Source organism: Balaenoptera ricei, chromosome 2 (assembly GCF_028023285.1).
Source record: "Balaenoptera ricei isolate mBalRic1 chromosome 2, mBalRic1.hap2, whole genome shotgun sequence".
Taxonomy (NCBI): domain Eukaryota; kingdom Metazoa; phylum Chordata; class Mammalia; order Artiodactyla; family Balaenopteridae; genus Balaenoptera; species Balaenoptera ricei.
The window spans coordinates 68,994,546-69,013,366 of record NC_082640.1 but is presented as its reverse complement, the minus strand read 5'-3'; the positions used below and the strand labels follow the sequence as shown (position 1 = coordinate 69,013,366).

The window sequence follows — 18,821 nt, the reverse complement described above, 5'->3', positions numbered from 1 at the left end:
TTTCCAAATATTTGGGGATTTTTCCAGATATCTTTCTGTTACTGATTTCTAATTTAAATCCATTGTGGTCAGGGAACATACTTTGTATAACTGGAATTATTTTAAGTTTATTGATGTTTATTTTTTGGCCCAGAATATGACTTATCTTGGTAAGTCTTCTCTGTGCACATGAAAAGAATGTATAGTCTGTTGTATAGGATGTAGGATAAATGTCAATTAGATTAAGTTGGCTGTTAGTGTTGTTCCAAATTTCTGTATCTTTACTGATTTTTTATCTACTTGTCCTATTAACAAGAAAGAAGGGTGTTGAAATCTGCAGCAACAATTGTGTATTTGTCTATTTTTTCTTGAAGTTCTATCATTTTTTTACTTCATATTTTTTGAAGATCTGTTAGGTTATTTAGGATTGTTATGTCCTCTTGATGAATTGGCCCCTTTATCATTAAGAAGTGATCTTCTTTATCCATGGTAATATTCTTTGCTCTGAAATCAACATTGTCTGATATTAATATAGCTACTCCAGCTTTACTTTGACTAGTGTTAGCATGATATAGCCTTTTACTTCTAACCTGTTGTATCTTTATATTTGGGATGGATTTGTTGTAGGCAGCATATAGTTGGGTCTTGTATTTTAATCCAGTCTGATAATCTCTGTTTTTCAATTGAGATATTTAGATCATTTACATTGCATGTGATTATTGATATGGTTAGATTTAAGTGTATCAATTTGCTCTTTGTTTTCTATTTATTCTGTCTGTATGTCCTTTTTTTAAGCAGCTGCTTTAGAGTTTATAGCATACATCTTTAATTTATCATAGTCTACCTTCAAGTAATTTTAATTTATTTTTTATGTATATATTTTTGGCTATGTTGGGTCTTCGTTGCTACGCGTGGGCTTTCTCTGGTTGCGGCGAGCGGGGCTACTCTTCATTGCCGTGCGCGGGCTTATCATTACGGTGCTTTCTCTTGTTGCGGAGCACAGGCTCTAGGCACACGGGCTTCAGTAGTTGTGGCACACAGGCTTAGTTGCTCCGCGGCATGTGGGATCTTCCTGGACCAGGGCTCGAACCCGTGTCCCCTGCATTGGCAGGCGGATTCTTAACCACTGTGCCACCAGAGAAGCCCTACCTTCAAGTAATATTGTGCCACTTTACCTATAGTGTGAGAACTTTACAATGGTATACTTTCATTTCCCTTATCCCCACCTTGGTTATCATACATTTTACTTACTCATGTTATAAACTCCAGAATACATTGTTACTGTTTTTGCTTTAGACAGTTGTCTTTTAAAGGCATTTGAAATGTAAGAAAATGTTTATATTTACTCACATTTTTTCAGTGCTCTTTATTCCCTTGTGTCGATCCAGATTTCTGTCTGGTATCATTTTCCTTCTGTCTGAAGAACTCCCATCTTTTACATTTCTTATAGTGCATGAGTGTCCTGGCAATGAATACTTTCAGCTTTTTGCATGTCTTGAAAAGTGTATATTTGACTTTAAATTTTGGAAGACATTTTTGCCAGACATAGAATTCTAGGTTAATCGTCCTTTTCTTTCAGTAGTTTAAAGATTTTGTTTCACTGTTTTCTGGCTTGCATTCATTCTTACTGTCATTTAAAATCTTTATTCCTCTGTACATTAGAACTGACGTCTTTTCTGACTGCTTTTCTCTTTTTTAACATCTTTATTGGAGTATAATTGCCTTACAATGGTGTGTTAGTTTCTGCTTTATAACAAAGTGAATCAACTATACATATACATATATCCCCATATCTCCTCCCTCTTGTGTCTCCCTCCCACCCTCCCTATCCCACCCCTCTAGGTGGTCACAAAGCACCTAGCTGATCTCCCTGTGCTTTGCAGCTGCTTCCCACTAGCTATCTATTTTACATTTGGTAGTGTGTATATGTCTGACTGCTTTTAAGATTTTTTTTATCGCTAGTCTTATGCAATTTGATTATGGTGAGGTTTTATGTAATTTTCCTCATGATTCATGTACTTAGGATTTGTTGAGATGGAAATTTGTAGATTCTTAGTTTTCATTAAATTTGGAAAAATTTTAGCCATTATTTCTTCAAGTATCCCCCCCCCCCCGCCCCCCCGCAACCTTTGGGAACTTAAATTGCATTTATATTAGGTCACTTGAAGTTGTCCCATAGCAAAATGATACTCTGTTGTTTGTTTATTCTAGGCTTTTTTTTCTCTCTAACGTTTCACTTTTGGATAGTTTCTGTTGTCACATGTTCAGGTTTTTGTCCTTTCATCTGCATTGTCTAATCTGTTATTAATTTTGTTCAGTATATTTTTCATTTCAGACGTTGTACTTTTTATCCCTGGAAGTTTACATGGGTCTTTTTTACATCTTCCATGTCTCTACTTAACATGCTCCATCTTTCTTCTACCTTCTTGCATATGTGGAATATAGTTATGATAACTGAATTAATGGTCTTGCCTATTAATTCTATGATAAGTGTCATTTGGGGGTCAGTTTTGTCAGATTGCTTTTTCTCCCCATTTGGGGTTGTATTTTTTAATACCTTATAATTCTTTACTGGATGCCAGTCATATGGCATAGGCTCATTCCTGTAAATATTCTTGAGCTTTATTCTGAGATGCTGTTTAGTGAATCTGAAACAGTTTGATCCTTTCAAGACTTGCTTTTAAGCTTTATGAGATGGGACCATCCCAGTGGTTAGTCTAGAACTAATTTTCCCCGGTCAGCTGAAGCAGTAATCTTCTGAATACTTTACCCCAATGCCTTGGCAAATATAGGTTTTCCATCCTGGCTGGTGGGAACACAAACTCTGCGTAGTGTGAGGGTTGGAGATCGTTTCTCCTTGTTCTTTCTGGGGGTTCTTTCCCTGGCCTCAGGTAGTTTCCTGACATCCACGTGCTGGTTGTTACTCAGCTGAAGACTTCAGGGGCCGTCTGCAGCTCTCTGGAGCTGTCTCCTTTTGCTCTTCTGCCAGTGAACTCTAGCTGCCTTGGCCTCCTCAGACTCCCAGTTCTCTCAGCTTAGGGAGGTGGCTGAGCTCCCCCTGGGTTCCATGCAGGGGTCCCATGCAGGGAGGGGCCTGGAAACTCTTGTCTAGTTAGTAAGCTGAACAGTCATAGGACTCATCTTATTTGTTTTCCATCTTTAGGGATCACTGTCCTATTTTAGCTGATATCTAATGTCTAGAAGCCTGTTGATTTTTCTGGTTTTGTTTTTTTGTTGTTGTTGTTATTTAATTTTTAGTATCTCTTCCTTTCTTGTTACCATGCAAATCCAGATGCTTGTTTTTGTCTCTTGTCAGACATGTTGACCAGCTTTTAAATTATTCTCTCAAAAATAGAAGCTCCCATTTATTGATCATTTGTACTGTGCTAAGCACTCTACATACATTTTCCTCATTTAATGCTCACAATGACCTTTTGCAGTTACTACCATTATGGATCCTCATTTTAAGACACAGAAGCTGAGGCACAGCATAGTTAAGTAACATAGTCCCACAACTAATGTGTAATGGAACCAGGCTTTGAACTCAGGGAAGTCTTGCCTCAAGTCCATGCTCTGTACTGTATTTCTGCTCGCTACCCTTGGACTTGGCTTCTTAAAGCATAGTTCTAGTCACATCTCTTCCCTTCTCAAAAGTCTTCAAAGGCTCTACATTACTTCCCAAGTAAAAGCTCTGTGGAATGGAACTCAAGATCTTCCACAATAGGTCATCAGCCTACTTTTAAAGCATTATCTTATGTGTCTGAATCCTGTGCTTCTTTTAAGTTGAACTCATTGCCTTATCTGAACCCAAGTAGTTTCTCACTTCAACACTTTTACTCATGTATTTCTTTCTAATTAGAATGCCTTCACCCATGTCTCCACCTATCAAAATACTTAACACCCTTCAAGGGTCAGCTCCAAAGCTTGCTCTTCCATTGAACTTACTTGAATAAATCCTGTCACATCTGGTATATCTATCACTCATTCACCTTCTCCTTTGAACCTCCCTAGAATTCTCTGTATGTGTCTCTTATGGGTGTTATCACATAGTGCCTTGTATTTTGCTATTAGTATACATGTACATTTCCCCTATTACACTGAAATCTCTTTGTAAGTGGGGAACAGATCTTATTTAGCTCCTTGTTTTACTCATTGATTCATGTAGAACCTTGCATATAGGGCCTAGTACAGAGCACTGAACATCTTGTAATGACTAGATGTTCAACACAAAATTAGTTGAATGACTAACTGAATAAATAAATTTTATTCTGTCATTTGTTCTTTAATTCATTCATTCATCTTTTGAAGTAACATCCTGAAAGTAGGTTCAGCTCACATACAAAATATCCCATAGTGTTCTTTGTATGGACCATTGCTCTCACTCAGAGTATTTCTTAGCTTTTTTTTTATATTAAAGGGTGAAATGAAAGGTTAAGAGTTAGAAGTGCCTTTGGTCCTTTCCTGACCCCCTCCTGACTTTTGTGTGACTTCAAGCATGTCACTTGAACCTCTCAGTGACCTCAGCTGTGAAACGGGGCTGCCTGGTGTCACAAAGGGATTGCGAAGAGCAGCAAATCACAGTCCTTGTCTAAACAGAATCACCTGCAGGGCTCTGATGCCTGCATAGAATGATGAGGGAAATTTAATTTTCCAAGTCAAATGGTCATTTGGACCCATAGTTTGAATGTCTTTGGGAGCAATTAGATGAGAGTCCTTGAAAATCTGTTACTTTTCTCTTCCTACTCAAAATATTTGTAATTTTTGTACCTGTAAATGTTCTTATTTTCTAGACTTTTTTGTCTAAAGAATATTGCAATGTCTAAGCGTATTAGTGTTTACCTCTTTAGACTTCAAAGGTGGGAAAATATCATTTCAGATATTATAAAAAGAAAGTTGAATTTTGGGAAGAATAGAAGTATCTTGAATTTTTATTTTATATCACTGAGTTTAGAAAAAAATTTGCCTCAAAGAGAGTACTTTGAAAATGATACTAATGCTATTTCAAAGATAACTATTCGATGACTGAATATGAGTATGTGTTTCTAACTAGCTTTTGGTGGGCGGCGGGGGAGGAATGTAGTTAAGCAAGACGATTGCAAACAAGTAGAGCAGAAAACAAATAAAAATACTGTTAGCCATCTTGCAAACAGAACCTTTTAATACCGTTAATGTAGTCTATAAAATCTTTAAAAGAGTAGAGCTTAATAGATTCCCCAGTATTGTATATTTTCTAATTGGGAAAAATCCATCTTCCAGGAAACTTAGCCTTGTATGTAGCATGTGCTGATTATCATTCTTTGACTGCTTTGGGTTTCTGCTGCTTTTAAACTAGCATTTAAATGGACCATTTGATTAATCATTTGTATACTGACTGTAATCCTCCCAAATTTCCTTTCTGAGTTGTACCTACTGTAAAAGACAATTATGTCGCCACAGATTAAATAAGCGAATTAAAACAGAATAGCGGCTTAATTTGACCTGTGATTTTGCTCTCCTTCCCTTTAGTGGAGTGTGTGCCACTCCAGCAAATAAATGAAGTCATCCATGACAGCTTGTGATGAATTGCCGTATTTATACTGTATATTTTAATAGCCTCACACTAATTTAAATTGAGCACAGAGTAAATTATAATTCAGTCACTTGACTGCTTATATTTAACCTGACAACTCATCCTCATTTGTCCTGGAGGTGTAGTGGAGAGCAGCGGAAATGCACTCAGGTATTTCAGTTTCTCACTTAACCCTTTCTCCAGGAAATGCTTCATGTTCAAATTCTTTCCAGTTTGAAAAATTAAGCTCTTCCTAAGGAGAAAAAAAAATAATCATGAAGACTTAAGGAGTTCATGCTTTCTTTGTTCTTCAGAAAAAAAAATTAGTATTCACCATGCTTTTTGTCCAATTTTTCCATTTTAGGGTAGATTTTACTTGCCCTCTCAAGTTCCCAGAAATTACATTTTCACTTTTTTACCATTATGGAATCTCCACTATTCTGGACTACAGCAAATTCCAAGAATGATCAAGACCTATTAGGGTGCAATGGATTGGTCCCACAAATACGGTGTTACTTTCTACATGTTAGACCAGTGTGGCAATTTTATTTATTTTGGTGTTTATGTCTTTGGTTTTAAATTCAGTTATAGAAATCAGGCAATTCATTTCCTTCCTGTCTAGAAATAGCTTCTTATTTGTAGGATTATGTTTGTAAGGAGTACTTTAATTAAGTCCCACATCACTTAATGGGCACCACTTGAGTAAGACCCTGGGCTGGGAGCTGGATATGGGGGGAGGGGACCAGAGAAAAATGCACAAGACTTAGTCGTTGCCATTCTGGGGCTTACAACCACTCTGTACTCTCTAGGCTTCTGTTTTTAGGAGATGAGGCATGAATGCTAAAGGCAGCTTGGGATAAGGGAAAAGATAAAGGATCTGATGGAGGGCTTTGGGGCTGGCTTTGTGGAGGTGGTGGTGGCATTCAAGCTGTATCTAAAGGATAGGAAAGGTTTTATGGCCAGTGACTATGGAATGGAGCAAGGAAGACACCTCAAGTGGAGGGAACAGCATGGGGGAAAGCACAGGACATGCGTGTGGACCGGTAGAAATCATCTGGTTTTACATGTAGATTGGGTTTGTGGTAAGGAGTAGTGGGAGAAGGAGCTAGAATAACAAGTTGGAGGTAGACTGTGAAAGAATTCCTTGACTGTCGTGCTAGAATTTTAACTTTATTTGAGGCCATAGGAGCCCAATTAAGGTTCTCTGTGAAGAGAATATGTTCATAGCTGGTAGTTTTGGGTTAATAACAAGGTTTTGGTTAGCCTTGTGGAATCATGTTGTTTCTTGATTGGGGGCCTGGAGGTGCAATATATCTTAGTAGTTAGTCATGCTAAACACTGGATAAACGGCATTTTTTAAACCTTATATAAGGGATTCTCAACCTTACTGTGGGTTACAAATCATCTGGGAAATTTTTTCAAAATGCAGAGATGTGGGCCCAACCCTAGAGATTCTGATTCCCTTATTCTGGAGTAAGCCCTGTGCATCAGGATTTGTTAGAAGTGTCCTTATATATTTATATAAACACCTAGATATAAAGGTAGTTATAATGTGAGGCCAAGGTTGAGAACCACTGCTTTAAGGTAAATAATACCTTACTCCTTTTAGCAGAGTTTTTCAGGTTGAAAGATTCCCTGTACTTGACATAGTAGGGTGAATAGCTCTAATATTTTATGGCATAGAATTAAAACAACACTAGATGAATTAATTTTGTTGCTAAATTTTATACAGGAACAAAAATGTAAGTGAATATTGTGGCAAATGACTATTGATTGGGAGAAATGTTTAAATGCTTCTTGGCAGTTTTGCATTACACTTACAGTCTAGTTTTAGTCAGAGCTTTTATAAATAACCCTAAAGCAAACTCTTGATAGAAACTGCTATGCCTTTTTGTACTCATTTTATCCTCCCCCCAATGGATGTCAGGACTATAAAATATGTGTTTTAGAGATTATCCTTTTCTTTCCTTGCTCTATCAGCAGTTTGCAATTCAAAATTTATGTTTTTTCCTCCAGTATTGATTATATATATATGTGTGTGTGTGTGTGTGTGTGTGTATACACACACACACACACACACACATATTCTGCCATTGTAATACAAAATGTGGTTCAGTGTTGGATGGTGTTTAATTAGACTATTATTGGTAATCCTGAATGTTAAGTTTTTATCTAGAAATGTCTAGAGTCAGAAACTCTGCCACAAATCTTAGAAATTATCTTCCAGTTATTTTATTATCATCACTGTCTATTTTAAGTAAAAAACAATTTCCCTTGAATTGGCTTCACAGGAAATGCTAAGTAAAATTTGAATGGTTGACGGTCTTCTTTCTTAAAAAAATAAGTGTTTGAAATAAACTAGAATTTGTTCTAGGTAAGTTTATAAATACACCATTGTACATTTCTATGTTATGAATTTGACTCAGTGGTTGATATTTTAAGGAAAACCATAAAGCCTCAGGGCATACGGGAAAGTGCATGGTCCTTGGAATCAGGGAGGGGCCCTGACATTGCTGGGCCTCATGACTCCTCAGAACCTTGGTTTCTTCCTCTAGAAGAAGGGAATTAGGGACTTCCCTAGTGGCTCAGTGGTTAAGAATCCGCCTGCCAGTGCAGGGGACATGGTTTCGAGCCCTGGTCCGGGAAGGTCCCACATGCCGCAGAGCAGCTAAGCCCATGTGCCACAACTACTGAGCCCACGTGCTGCAACTGCTGAAGCCTGCTTGCCTAGAGCCCGTGCTCTGCAACAAGAGAAACCACCGCAATGAGAAGCACATGCACTGCAATGAAGAGTAGCCCCCGCTCACCACAGCTAGAGAGAGCCCGCGCACAGCAACGAAGACCCAACGCAGCCAAAATTAATTAGTTAATTAATTTTAAAAAAAGAAGGGAATTAGATGAAATCATTTCTGAGGTTCCTTCAAGCTCCAACATTTTATAACAGTTTTGGCAAAGAAAGATTACCCACCTGGAAGAATATAAAAACCTGACGTATTTTTAAAACTCCTTATTTCTCTTATAACTAAAAATCTACTTTAAATGTTATTTTTACTCATTATTCTCTCTGCTTTTGCCCAGTGTGTGAATTACAAGACAATTATTTTTTTAATGGTTTCAAGGTCATTACGATCTTCCTCTTCTCAAAATAACCAATGTGACCAAAATAGGGTGTATAAATTAAGGGTGTTATAACTTAACTGACTTTTAAAGCTGTTAATACTGACCTTTGAGACCTGGCTTTTTCTTTGATCCCATCAATCACTTCTATACCACCTCCCCCAATACAAAGTGTTAGACAGATGTGGACACAGTTTGTATTACTGGAGGTTGTGGTGGGGAGGAGAGAGGTGGAATGAATAGAGGAAACACCATATTTTTTAGTTTTTATATTTCACAATGAATATGACTATTTAATTCAAAGGTGAATAAATGTGTGAATGTTGATTCCTTTATATATTTAGGTCATACTACTAGATATTACACTGGAACTTCAGAAGCAAATTATGTCTGAATTGGAAATTCTTTATAAGGTAATTTTTTTCTTGGTCATTTTTCCTTATAAAGTATGCCTGTGGTATTGGCTTGCAGGCTATTAACTACTTTTGTCTTATTTTTGTTACAGTGTGATTCATCATATATCATAGGGTTTTATGGTGCATTTTTCGTGGAAAACAGAATTTCAATATGTACAGAATTCATGGATGGTGAGTTTTCCCTTTTATAATACTTTAAAAGTGATTTTGGGATTAGAGTGCTTTAAAACCTGGTTTTGATGTAGGTATCAAGTAGAATTAAAAATAATGAAAATATACTAATAATTACCTCCTTTATGCTCTAAAACATCTTAGTGTTAAGGGTTCGTGTTGTTAAATATTTATAGCCGAGCCATAATTTCAAGAATGTAATTTCATTTACTTTTATTGAAAATTTAAATAGAACAGATTAAATACTAGTCTAATCGGTGGTTTGATACTTGATTCTTCCATACAATCTGTCTTCACTTGCAAAACAGATGCTCTGTTCTTTTAATGTTTCAATAGCCAAAACAGATTTTCTTTTAAAGAAATCTATTAACGCAATGTCCTGTGTCTTTTAGAAAGAAATCAGTTCTTTTTTTTTTTTTTTTTAAATTTTATAGCTACTTTATTTATTTATTTATTTATTTTTGGCTGTGTTGGGTCTTCGGTTCGTGTGAGGGCTTTCTCCAGTTGCGGCAAGTGGGGGCCACTCTTCATCGCGGTGCGGGGACCGCTCTTCATCGCGGTGCGCGGGCCTCTCACTATCGCGGCCCCTCCCGTTGCGGGGCACAGGCTCCAGACGCGCAGGCTCAGTAGTTGTGGCTCACGGGCCCAGCTGCTCTGTGGCATATGGGATCTTCCCAGACCAGGGCTCGAACCCGTGTCCCCTGCATTGGCAGGCAGATTCTCAACCACTGCGCCACCAGGGAAGCCCAGAAATCAGTTCTTAATTGCAAGAAAAGAAATTTTTTTCCAACACAGCTGTTTAGCCAAGATGTGTTTAGTTTTCTTTGGACTCTAGCCCCTTCCTTCCTTCCTTTATTTTTTATTCATTTCTATTTTGATAAATCTTTTTTGATCTGAATATTTTGGCAAAATGCAAATTTCTTGGTACCCTATCAGTAAAATGATGTCATCATTGTTATTGTTTACCTATTTGAAATCAAAGCAGTCTTTAAATTTCACATATTCAATTTTTTAATGTCTAGCTCATTAAAACTCAACATTTAGGAGTTCCTTGGTGGTTCAGTGGTTAGGACTTAGTACTTTCATTGCCGTGGCCCGGGTTCAGTCCCTGGTTGGGGAACTAAGATCCTGCAAGCCGAGCAGTACGGCCAAAAAAAACCCCTCAACATTTAAAAAATATACTTAGTTCATTTGGGGGATTCTCAGTATATTAATAATACAATTAGTTCATTCCCCACAAGACTTTGTTTTTTTTTTGGCTGTGCGCGGGCTTTCTCTAGTTGGCGGTGAGCAGGGGCTACTCTTCATTGCGGTGCGCGGGCTTCTCATCGCAGTGGCTTCTCTGGTTGCGGAGCATGGGCTCTAGGCTCATGGGCTTCAGTAGTTGTGGCTCACGGGCTCTAGGTGCGCAGGCTTCAGTAGTTGTGGCACACGGGCTTAGTTGCTCCGCAGAATGTGGGATCTTCCTGGACCAGGGCTCGAACCCGTGTCCTCTGCATTGGCAGGCGGATTCTTAACCACTGCACCACCAGGAAAGCCCCCCACAAGACTTTTTAATGGGCCATCATTGATACCTTTTTACTATAATAATGTGTTCTAAATTAGTTATAGTAGATGTCAAGAATTAAAAGTCTTACAAACATATGGGAAGTATGACAATTAGTATTCAAGGAGACTGACTAGAAAAAGTGGGTTCATAGAGCCAGTACATGTCATTACTTTATGACTTTTCATCATCCTTTTTTGAATCCTCAATTTTTGTTACATTAAAAAATGTATTTATTAAGATGGTATGTTCAAATACCATAAAATTGGTCCTTCTAATGTGTACAGTTCAGTGGTTTTTAGTATATTCACAAGATTGTGTAACCATCACCACTAATTCCAAAACATTTTTATCACCCTGGAAACAAATTCCCTACCCATTAGTAGTCACTCCATATACCCTCTTCCCTCTAGTCCCTGGCAACCATTAATCTACTTTCTGTCTCTATGGATTTCCCTATTTTGGACATTTTAGATAAGTGGAATCGTACAGTATGTGGCCTTTGTGTCTGGCTTCTTTCACTTAGCATAATGTTCTCAGGGTTCACCCATGTTGTAAAATTTATCAGTACTTCATTACTTTTTATGACTGCATAATAGTCCATTGTATAGATCACCACATTTTCTTTACTCATTCATCAGTGATGGGCATTTGTGATGTTTCCATTTTTTGGCTATTGTGAATGATGCTGCTATGTACTTTTGTGTACAAGTTTTTTGTGGACATATGTTTTCACTTCTCTTGAGTATGTCAGTAGGAGTAGAATTGCTGGGTCGTATGGTAGCTCTATGTTTAACACTGCCAAACTGTTCCATTCCATTTTACACCAGTTTGCATTCAGTTTGCTAAACTTGTTCCTTAAACTCTAATAGGTTTTTATAGATTCCTTAGGGTTTTCCATATAGAAGATCATGTCATTTGAAAATAGAGGTAGTGTTACATCTTCTTTTCCATTTTGGATGTCTTTTTTTCTTTTTCTTGCTTAATTACCCTGGCTAAAACTTTCAGGACAGTGGTTTTTTGTTTTGTTTTTTTAAAATTTTTTTTAAAAATATTTATTTATTTATTTTTTGGCTGCATTGGGTCTTAGTTGCAGCACCCAGGATCCTTTGTCACGGCACGTGGGCTCTTTGTTGCAGTGCACAGGCTTCTCTCTAGTTGTGGCGCGCAGGGTCATTAGTTGCAGCACAAGGGCTCTCTAGTCATGGCGTGCAGGCTTAATTGCCCCGTGGCATGTGAGATCTTAGTTCCCTGACCATGGATTGCACCAGTGTCCCCTGCATTGCAAGACGGATTCTTAACCACTGGACCACCAGGGAGGTCCCTCAGTACAGTGTTGAATAGAAGTAGTGAGAGTAGACATCCTTCTTTTGCTCCTTAGAAGGGAAGCTTTCCGTCTTTCACCATTAAGTATGATGTTAGCTTTGGGTTTTTGGTAGATGTCATTTATCAAGTTTGTTGAGTATTTTTATCATAAATTGGCATTAGATTTTGTCAAGTGCTTTTTTTGTCTATTGAAATGATCATGTGTTTTTTTGTCCTTTATTCCATACTTACAGTGTATTACATGAATAGATTTTTGCATATTGAATCAGTCCTGTATAATCCTTTTTATATGTTGCTGGATTCAATTTGCTAGTATTTTGTTGAGGATTTTTACATCCATATTCTTAAGTGATATTGGTTTGCAGTTTTCTTTTCTTGTAATGTCATTGTGTGAGTTTGATATCAGGATAATTCTGTCCTCAAAGAACGAGTTGGACAGTGTTCCCTCCTCTTCTGCTTTTTTTGGAAGAGTTTGTGAAAGATTGATGTTAATTCTTCTTAAAACGTTTGGTATAATTCACCGGTGAAGCCATCTGGTCCTGGGGTTTTCTTTGTGAGTAGTTTTTGTGGTCAGGTGGCATTTGTTGTCTATCATTAGGAGAAGTCCAAGCACTGCTGCCCACTGCATCTTGGTATTGGAGTTGCCAAGAAAAACAGAGTACAATCAAGCACTGGATTAAACAGTGCTTTACTCACATAAAAAAAAAAGAGCAAGATCAGCTTTAGAAGTGGGTGTCAGTTCCCAGTGGCCAACAGCAGGTCCCTCCTGGCAGTCTGTGCAGGGCACTTGGCCTGCACATACCCATCTGTGTTGCAGCAAAAGTACCCCCCACCCTGCCCTACTCCCCTGGAGTCAGAAATACTGAAAGCTGGAGGTATGCCTAAGGTCCATTGATGCACATGCTTAGTCAGGACAAAGGAGTACACATTGAGCCTAAAACAGGGAAAGATATTCCAAAACAAGGAGATAAACCCAGCACAGGTTGTGTGGCCTCTTTATCTCTTGGTAAGCAAGTGTTCCAGCCCCAAGGCCCATTCTTATGTGGCCAAGTAGGATTAGCAAGACTGTGTGCATAAGACTGTCTTTCCCAAAAGTTTTTCAAAAACTGTGGTATAATACAGATATAATTTACCATATTAGCCATTTTTAAGTGTGTAGTTCAGCAGCATTAAGTGCATTCACATTACCATGCAACCACCACCGTCCATCTCCAGAACTCTTTTCAGCTTGCGAAACTGAAACCCCATACCCATTAAGCCATAACTCTCCTTTGCCTCCTACTCCCAACCCCTGGTAGCAAATATGCTACTTTCTGTCTGTATGAGTTGAGCTACTCTGGATACCTCAGCTAAGTGAACTTGCACAGTATTTGTCTTTTTGGGACTGGCTTGTTTCACTTTTCATAATGTCCTCAAGATTTACCCATGTTGTAGCATATGTCAGAATTTACTTTCTTTTTAAGATTAATATTGTGAGTAGTTTTTTAAATTACCAACCAGTATCTTTATTAGTTATAGTTTTAGGTTTATTCAGAATTTCTATTTCTTCTTGAGTCAGTTTTGGTACTTTGTGGCTTTCTAGAAGTTTGTTCATTTCATCTAGATTATCTAATCTGTTGGTAAACAATTATTCCTAGTATTCCTTTGTAATCATTTTTATTTTGGTAAAGTCAGTGTTAATGTTCTCTCTTTCATTCCAGATTTTATTAATTTGAGTCTTATCCCTTTTTCTCTTGGTCAGGGTAGCTAAAAGTTGATCAGTTTCTTTGTCTTTTTCAAAAACCAACTCTTGATTTCTTTGATGTTTCTCTTTTGTTTTTCTATTGTGTTAGATCTCTGGTCTGATACTTATTAATTTCTACTAGCTCTGTTTTTAGTTTGCTCCTCTTTTTCTGTATTTTTAAGCTGTGAAGTTAGGATATTGATTTGAGATCTTTCTTATTTAATGTAGGCGTTTGCAGGTATACATGTCCCTCTAAGCACCTCTTTAGCTGCACTCTAGAAGTTTTGATATGTTGTTTTTTTCATTTTCATTTATCTCGAAGTGTTTTCTAATTCCCCACAAAGATAATCCCTGTGATTTCTCTTTTGACCCATTTTTATTTAGGAGTGTGTCATTTTCCACATTGAATTTGTCTTTCTGTTGCTGATTTCTAATATTCCTTAGAGGTCAGAGAACATGCTTTGTATGATTTCAGTCCTTTTAAATTTATTGAGATTTGTTTTATGCCCTAAAATATTGTCTGTCCTGGAGCATGTTCCATGTGCACCTGAGAAAAATGTATTCTGCTGTTGTTGGGTGGAGTGTTCTTTTTTTTTTTTTTTAAACATCTTTATTGAAGTATAATTGCTTTACAATGGTGTGTTAGTTTCTGCTTTATAACAAAGTGAATCAGTTATACATATACATATGTTCCCATATCTCTTCCCTCTTGCATCTCCCTCCCTCCCACCCTCCCTATTCCACCCCTCTAGGTGGTCACAAAGCACCGAGCTGATCTCCCTGTGCTATGCAGCTGCTTCCCACTAGCTAGCTATTTTATATTTGGTAGTGTATGTATGTCCATGACACTGGGTGGAGTGTTCTTGAGATGTGTGTCAGGACTAATTGGTTTATGGAGTTAAGCATTTTATTTCCTTGTTAATCTTTAGTGCAAATTGTTCTATCTACTGTTGAAAGTGGGTATTGAAATGGGGTATTTTTTTGGTTGTCTCTTTCTCCCTTCAGTTTTGTCAGTTTATGCATCACATATTTTGGCATTCTGTTGTTAGGTGCATGTATGTTTGTAATTGTTATATCATCTTGATGAATTGGCTGTTTTATCATTATAAAATGTGTTTCTTTGTCTCTAGTCACAGCATTTGCCTAAGAGTCTATTTTGTCTAATTTAGTATAGTCATTCCGGTTCCCTATCGATTACTGTTTGCTTGTTATGTCTTTTGCCATTGTTTATTTTCAACCTATTTGCACTTTGAAAGTGCATTACCTATGGGCAGCATAGAGTTGGATAATTTTTTTATCCATTCTGTCAGTCTCTCATTCAGTTAGAGTGTTTAATTCATTTACATTTAATGTAATTAATGACAAGCTAGAATTTATATCTGCCATTTTACTACTTGTTTTCTTTAAGTCTTTTATGTTCTTCTGTTCCTTCATTACTGCTTTCTTTTATATTAAATAGATATTTTCTAATGTACTGTTTAAATTATCTTGTGGTTTCTTTTACTGTATTTTTAAGATGTATGTTTGGTTTCCCTAGAGATTACAGTTATCATCTTAACTTATTCAGATTAATATCAACAACTTAGCAGATTAATATCAACTTCCTTTCAGTAGCGTACAAAAGCTTTGCTCCAGACTTTATTTTATATATCTGTGTGTGTGTATATATATATATATACACAGAGAGAGAGAGAGATAGTGAGAGAAGGATTTGTATATATGTGTGTATATATATGTATATGTATGTATATGTGTATGTTTGGGAGGGTGTGTAATTTGCCTCTTTATTGATAGCCTGTATTTGGGAAGACATCATCCTCATACTTTAGTTCCTTACAGACGGTTTCCTTTAGTTATATGGATGTATATTAACATAGCTGACTAAAGATTTTTTTTCCAGTAAGTCCAACATCTGAGCTTTTTTAGGGACAGTTTCTGTTAATTGCTTTTGTTCCTGTGTATGGGTCATACCTTTTTGTTTCTTTACATGTCTCTTTTATTGTTGAAAACTGGATATTTTAAATTATATAATGTGTTAACTCTAGAAATCAGATTCTCCCTCATCCCCAGGGTTTGTTTTTGTTGGATATGTTTGTTTAGTGACGTTTCAGAATAGTTTACAGAATAGTAAACTATTCTGTAGTGTTTCTGTCTCCAGTGTATAGCCACTGAAGCCTCTTTCAGTTAGCTTACTGGTCAACTAATGATTAGACAGAGATTTCCTTAAATGCCTGGGGCTAATAAGTCTCCCAGTCTTTGCTGAAGGGTTCTGAGTGTGTTGGGGCACACCTTCAGTACTCTCCCACTCTCAGAGAGGGATAAGTCTAGTACTCTCCCACCAGTTGGTAACTCTGCCTTCGTCTTTGCTTCCTGCTTGTGCTGAGCCTCATGTTCAGCCCAAGGTGACTGCTGAAAGCCTCCTCCAGGCCTTCCTGAGCATGCACATGGCCTTGTGCATGCATATATCCTAGATTCCCAAGAATATGTTGCAGCTTTTCAAAGCTTCTATTTTTTCTTTTTCCAATAAATCTATTTATTTATTTATTTATTTTTGGCTGCGTTGGGTCTTCGTTACTGCGCACGGGCTTTCTCTAGTTGTGGCGAGCGGGGGTTACTCTTTGTTGCAGTGCGCGGGCTTCTCCTTGCGGTAGCTTCTGTTGTTGCAGTGGCTTCTGTTGAAGCACGGGCTCTAGGCGTGCGGGCTTCAGGAGTTGTGGCACTCAGGCTCAATAGTTGTGGCTTGCGGGCTCTAGAGCGCAGGCTCAGTAGCCTTGGCGCACGGGCTTAGTTGCTCCACGGCATGTGGGATCTTCCCAGACCAGGGCTCGAACCCGTGTCCCCTGCATTGGCAGGCAGAGTCTTAACCACTGTACCACCAGGGAAGTCCCTCAAAGCCTCTATTGACATCTCATTCCCCAGGTTTTCCTTTTAAGACTTTTGGTTAGCCTATTGTTTACCTAAACCGTTATCCACCACCTCAGTAAGTTACAGAGTTAATTGATTGCTTCTAATTGTTTCCAGTAAATGCCCCTAAGGAAAAGGTTTTTTGTATAAGGTGTAAATAAAGACAGCATTGCAAGTGGGGTCTTCCAGGGAACCCCCAAACAGGTCAGAAGTGAAACTCCTATGAGAATGTGGATATGAAGGAGCACCAACTCAGTTCTGCCTGTGTAGTGGCTATCAGGCTGCTGGAGTTTACTGTGATGGCAGGCTGCTGGTTTTCAAGGCTGCACTGAAGCTGGAGATCAGGCAGTGGGAATAGGGCAAGTAAAAATGCCACAAAGCTTGCTTTTCTTACCAAGATTCAAGCGTTGTCCTGAATAAACAATTTTGGGGTGCTACAATCCTTTGGCTAATTTCAAGAGTTCTGAAAAAGTTGATTCTGACAATTTTTGTCTGTTTTTTCATTGCTTTTGTGGAGAAGAGAATTTTCAGAGGACCTTACCCTGCTGTTTTCAGTGATGTCACCTTTTAGTTACATTTTAATACTTTAAGTCCTTATCTTAAAATATTCACTTTATAACCTACATTTAACCTCTTTTTTGAGACTCCTCACTCTCTTGACTTGAGCTGCCTGAAGCCCTTCTACTGCTGTTGGCAGCTTCCCTTTACTCCACCCTAACTGGTCCCTGAACAATAAAATTTCCTACTTCTTAAGTTTTGTTCCCCCATTCCCATCTTCTCTGCTATTTCCCACATCAGCTCCTATAAAACTTTATTACCCTCCCCCAGATTTTACCTACCTCTTTCTCATTTAGAGACAACATAGACCATCAGGTATGAGCTCTCATAATTCCTTGCTTTTCCACCTATAGCTTAGCAACAACTGCACACACCTGATGCACCTCTCACATGAAAAGCTGTTTAAAGTCAGTCCCTTTACATGTGCATCCCCATGGTGGAGTTTCTCCATTAACCACCCTCTCTCTTTTGGACCTTCATTCTCTCTGTAATAAACAAAATATTCCTCAAAAATACATGGACCAAAAACTATGTGCCATCCTCTATCATTCCTTCTCTTCCCTTCCTATCTCAATTAAACTTCTCGACAACTTTGTCTCAACCCTAGTTCTGTTCTGTTAGTGTAAATTCTCATTATTTATTTTAATCTTATATTAGTTGTTTATTTCCAAGTAGTAATTGAGCACTTTCTTTCAGACACTGTTCTAAACTTGGGGGACAACAGTGAACAAGACTTAATCCCTGTTGGTATGGGGCTTAAATTCTAGAAGGGGAGACAAGAAACATACAGTACACTCTCAGAGAGGGATAAGTCTAGTTAGAACCTAAAGCAGGGTAGATGATGACTAATAAGGAGAGGAGGTGCTATACTGCAGGGGTCCCCAACCTCCGGGCTATCGTCCAGTGCTGGTCCACAGCCTGTCAGGAACCGGGCCTCACAGCAGGAGGTGAGCAGCAGGTGAGCAAGCGAAGCTTCATCTGCTGCTCCCCATCGCTCCCCACCGCTCCCCACCACTCCCCATTGCTCACGTTACCACCTGAACCATCCCCACACCCCACCGTCCGTGGAAAAATTGCCTTCCACAAAACTGGTCCCTGGTGCCAAAAAGTTTGGGGACCGCTGCTATATAGGACGGTCAGGGATGGCTTCTTTTTTTTTTTTTAACTAAAAAAATTTTATTTTATTTATTTATTTTTTATACAGCAGGTTCTTATTAGTTACCTATTTTATACATATTAGTGTATATATGTTGCTCCCAATCTCCCAGTTCATCCCACCACCGCCACCCTCACCCCCCCCACCACTTTCCCCCCTTGGTGTCCATAGGTTTGTTCTCTTCATCTGTGTCTCTATTTCTGCCTTGCAAACTGGTCCATCTGTACCATTTTTCTAGATTCCACATATGCGCATTAATATACAATATTTGTTTTTCTCTTTCTGACTTACTTCACTCTGTATGACAGTCTCTAAGTCCAAGGGATGGCTTCTTTATGGGAGTGGCATTTTAGCAGAGACTTTAATGTCGGTGAGCC

General features: G+C 38.2%; 1 protein-coding gene across 3 annotated transcripts in view; it reads left to right on the top strand.

Moving 5' to 3' along the window:
* Positions 1-18,821, top strand: part of MAP2K5 (mitogen-activated protein kinase kinase 5) — a 263,835-nt gene that overhangs the window by 82,904 nt on the left and 162,110 nt on the right. For all 3 annotated transcript variants that reach the window (XM_059915478.1, XM_059915477.1, XM_059915479.1), the window contains exons 10-11: positions 8,989-9,057; positions 9,150-9,231. In XM_059915478.1, the coding sequence (XP_059771461.1) occupies positions 8,989-9,057; positions 9,150-9,231 (151 nt within the window). The remainder of the gene's footprint in view (positions 1-8,988; positions 9,058-9,149; positions 9,232-18,821) is intronic.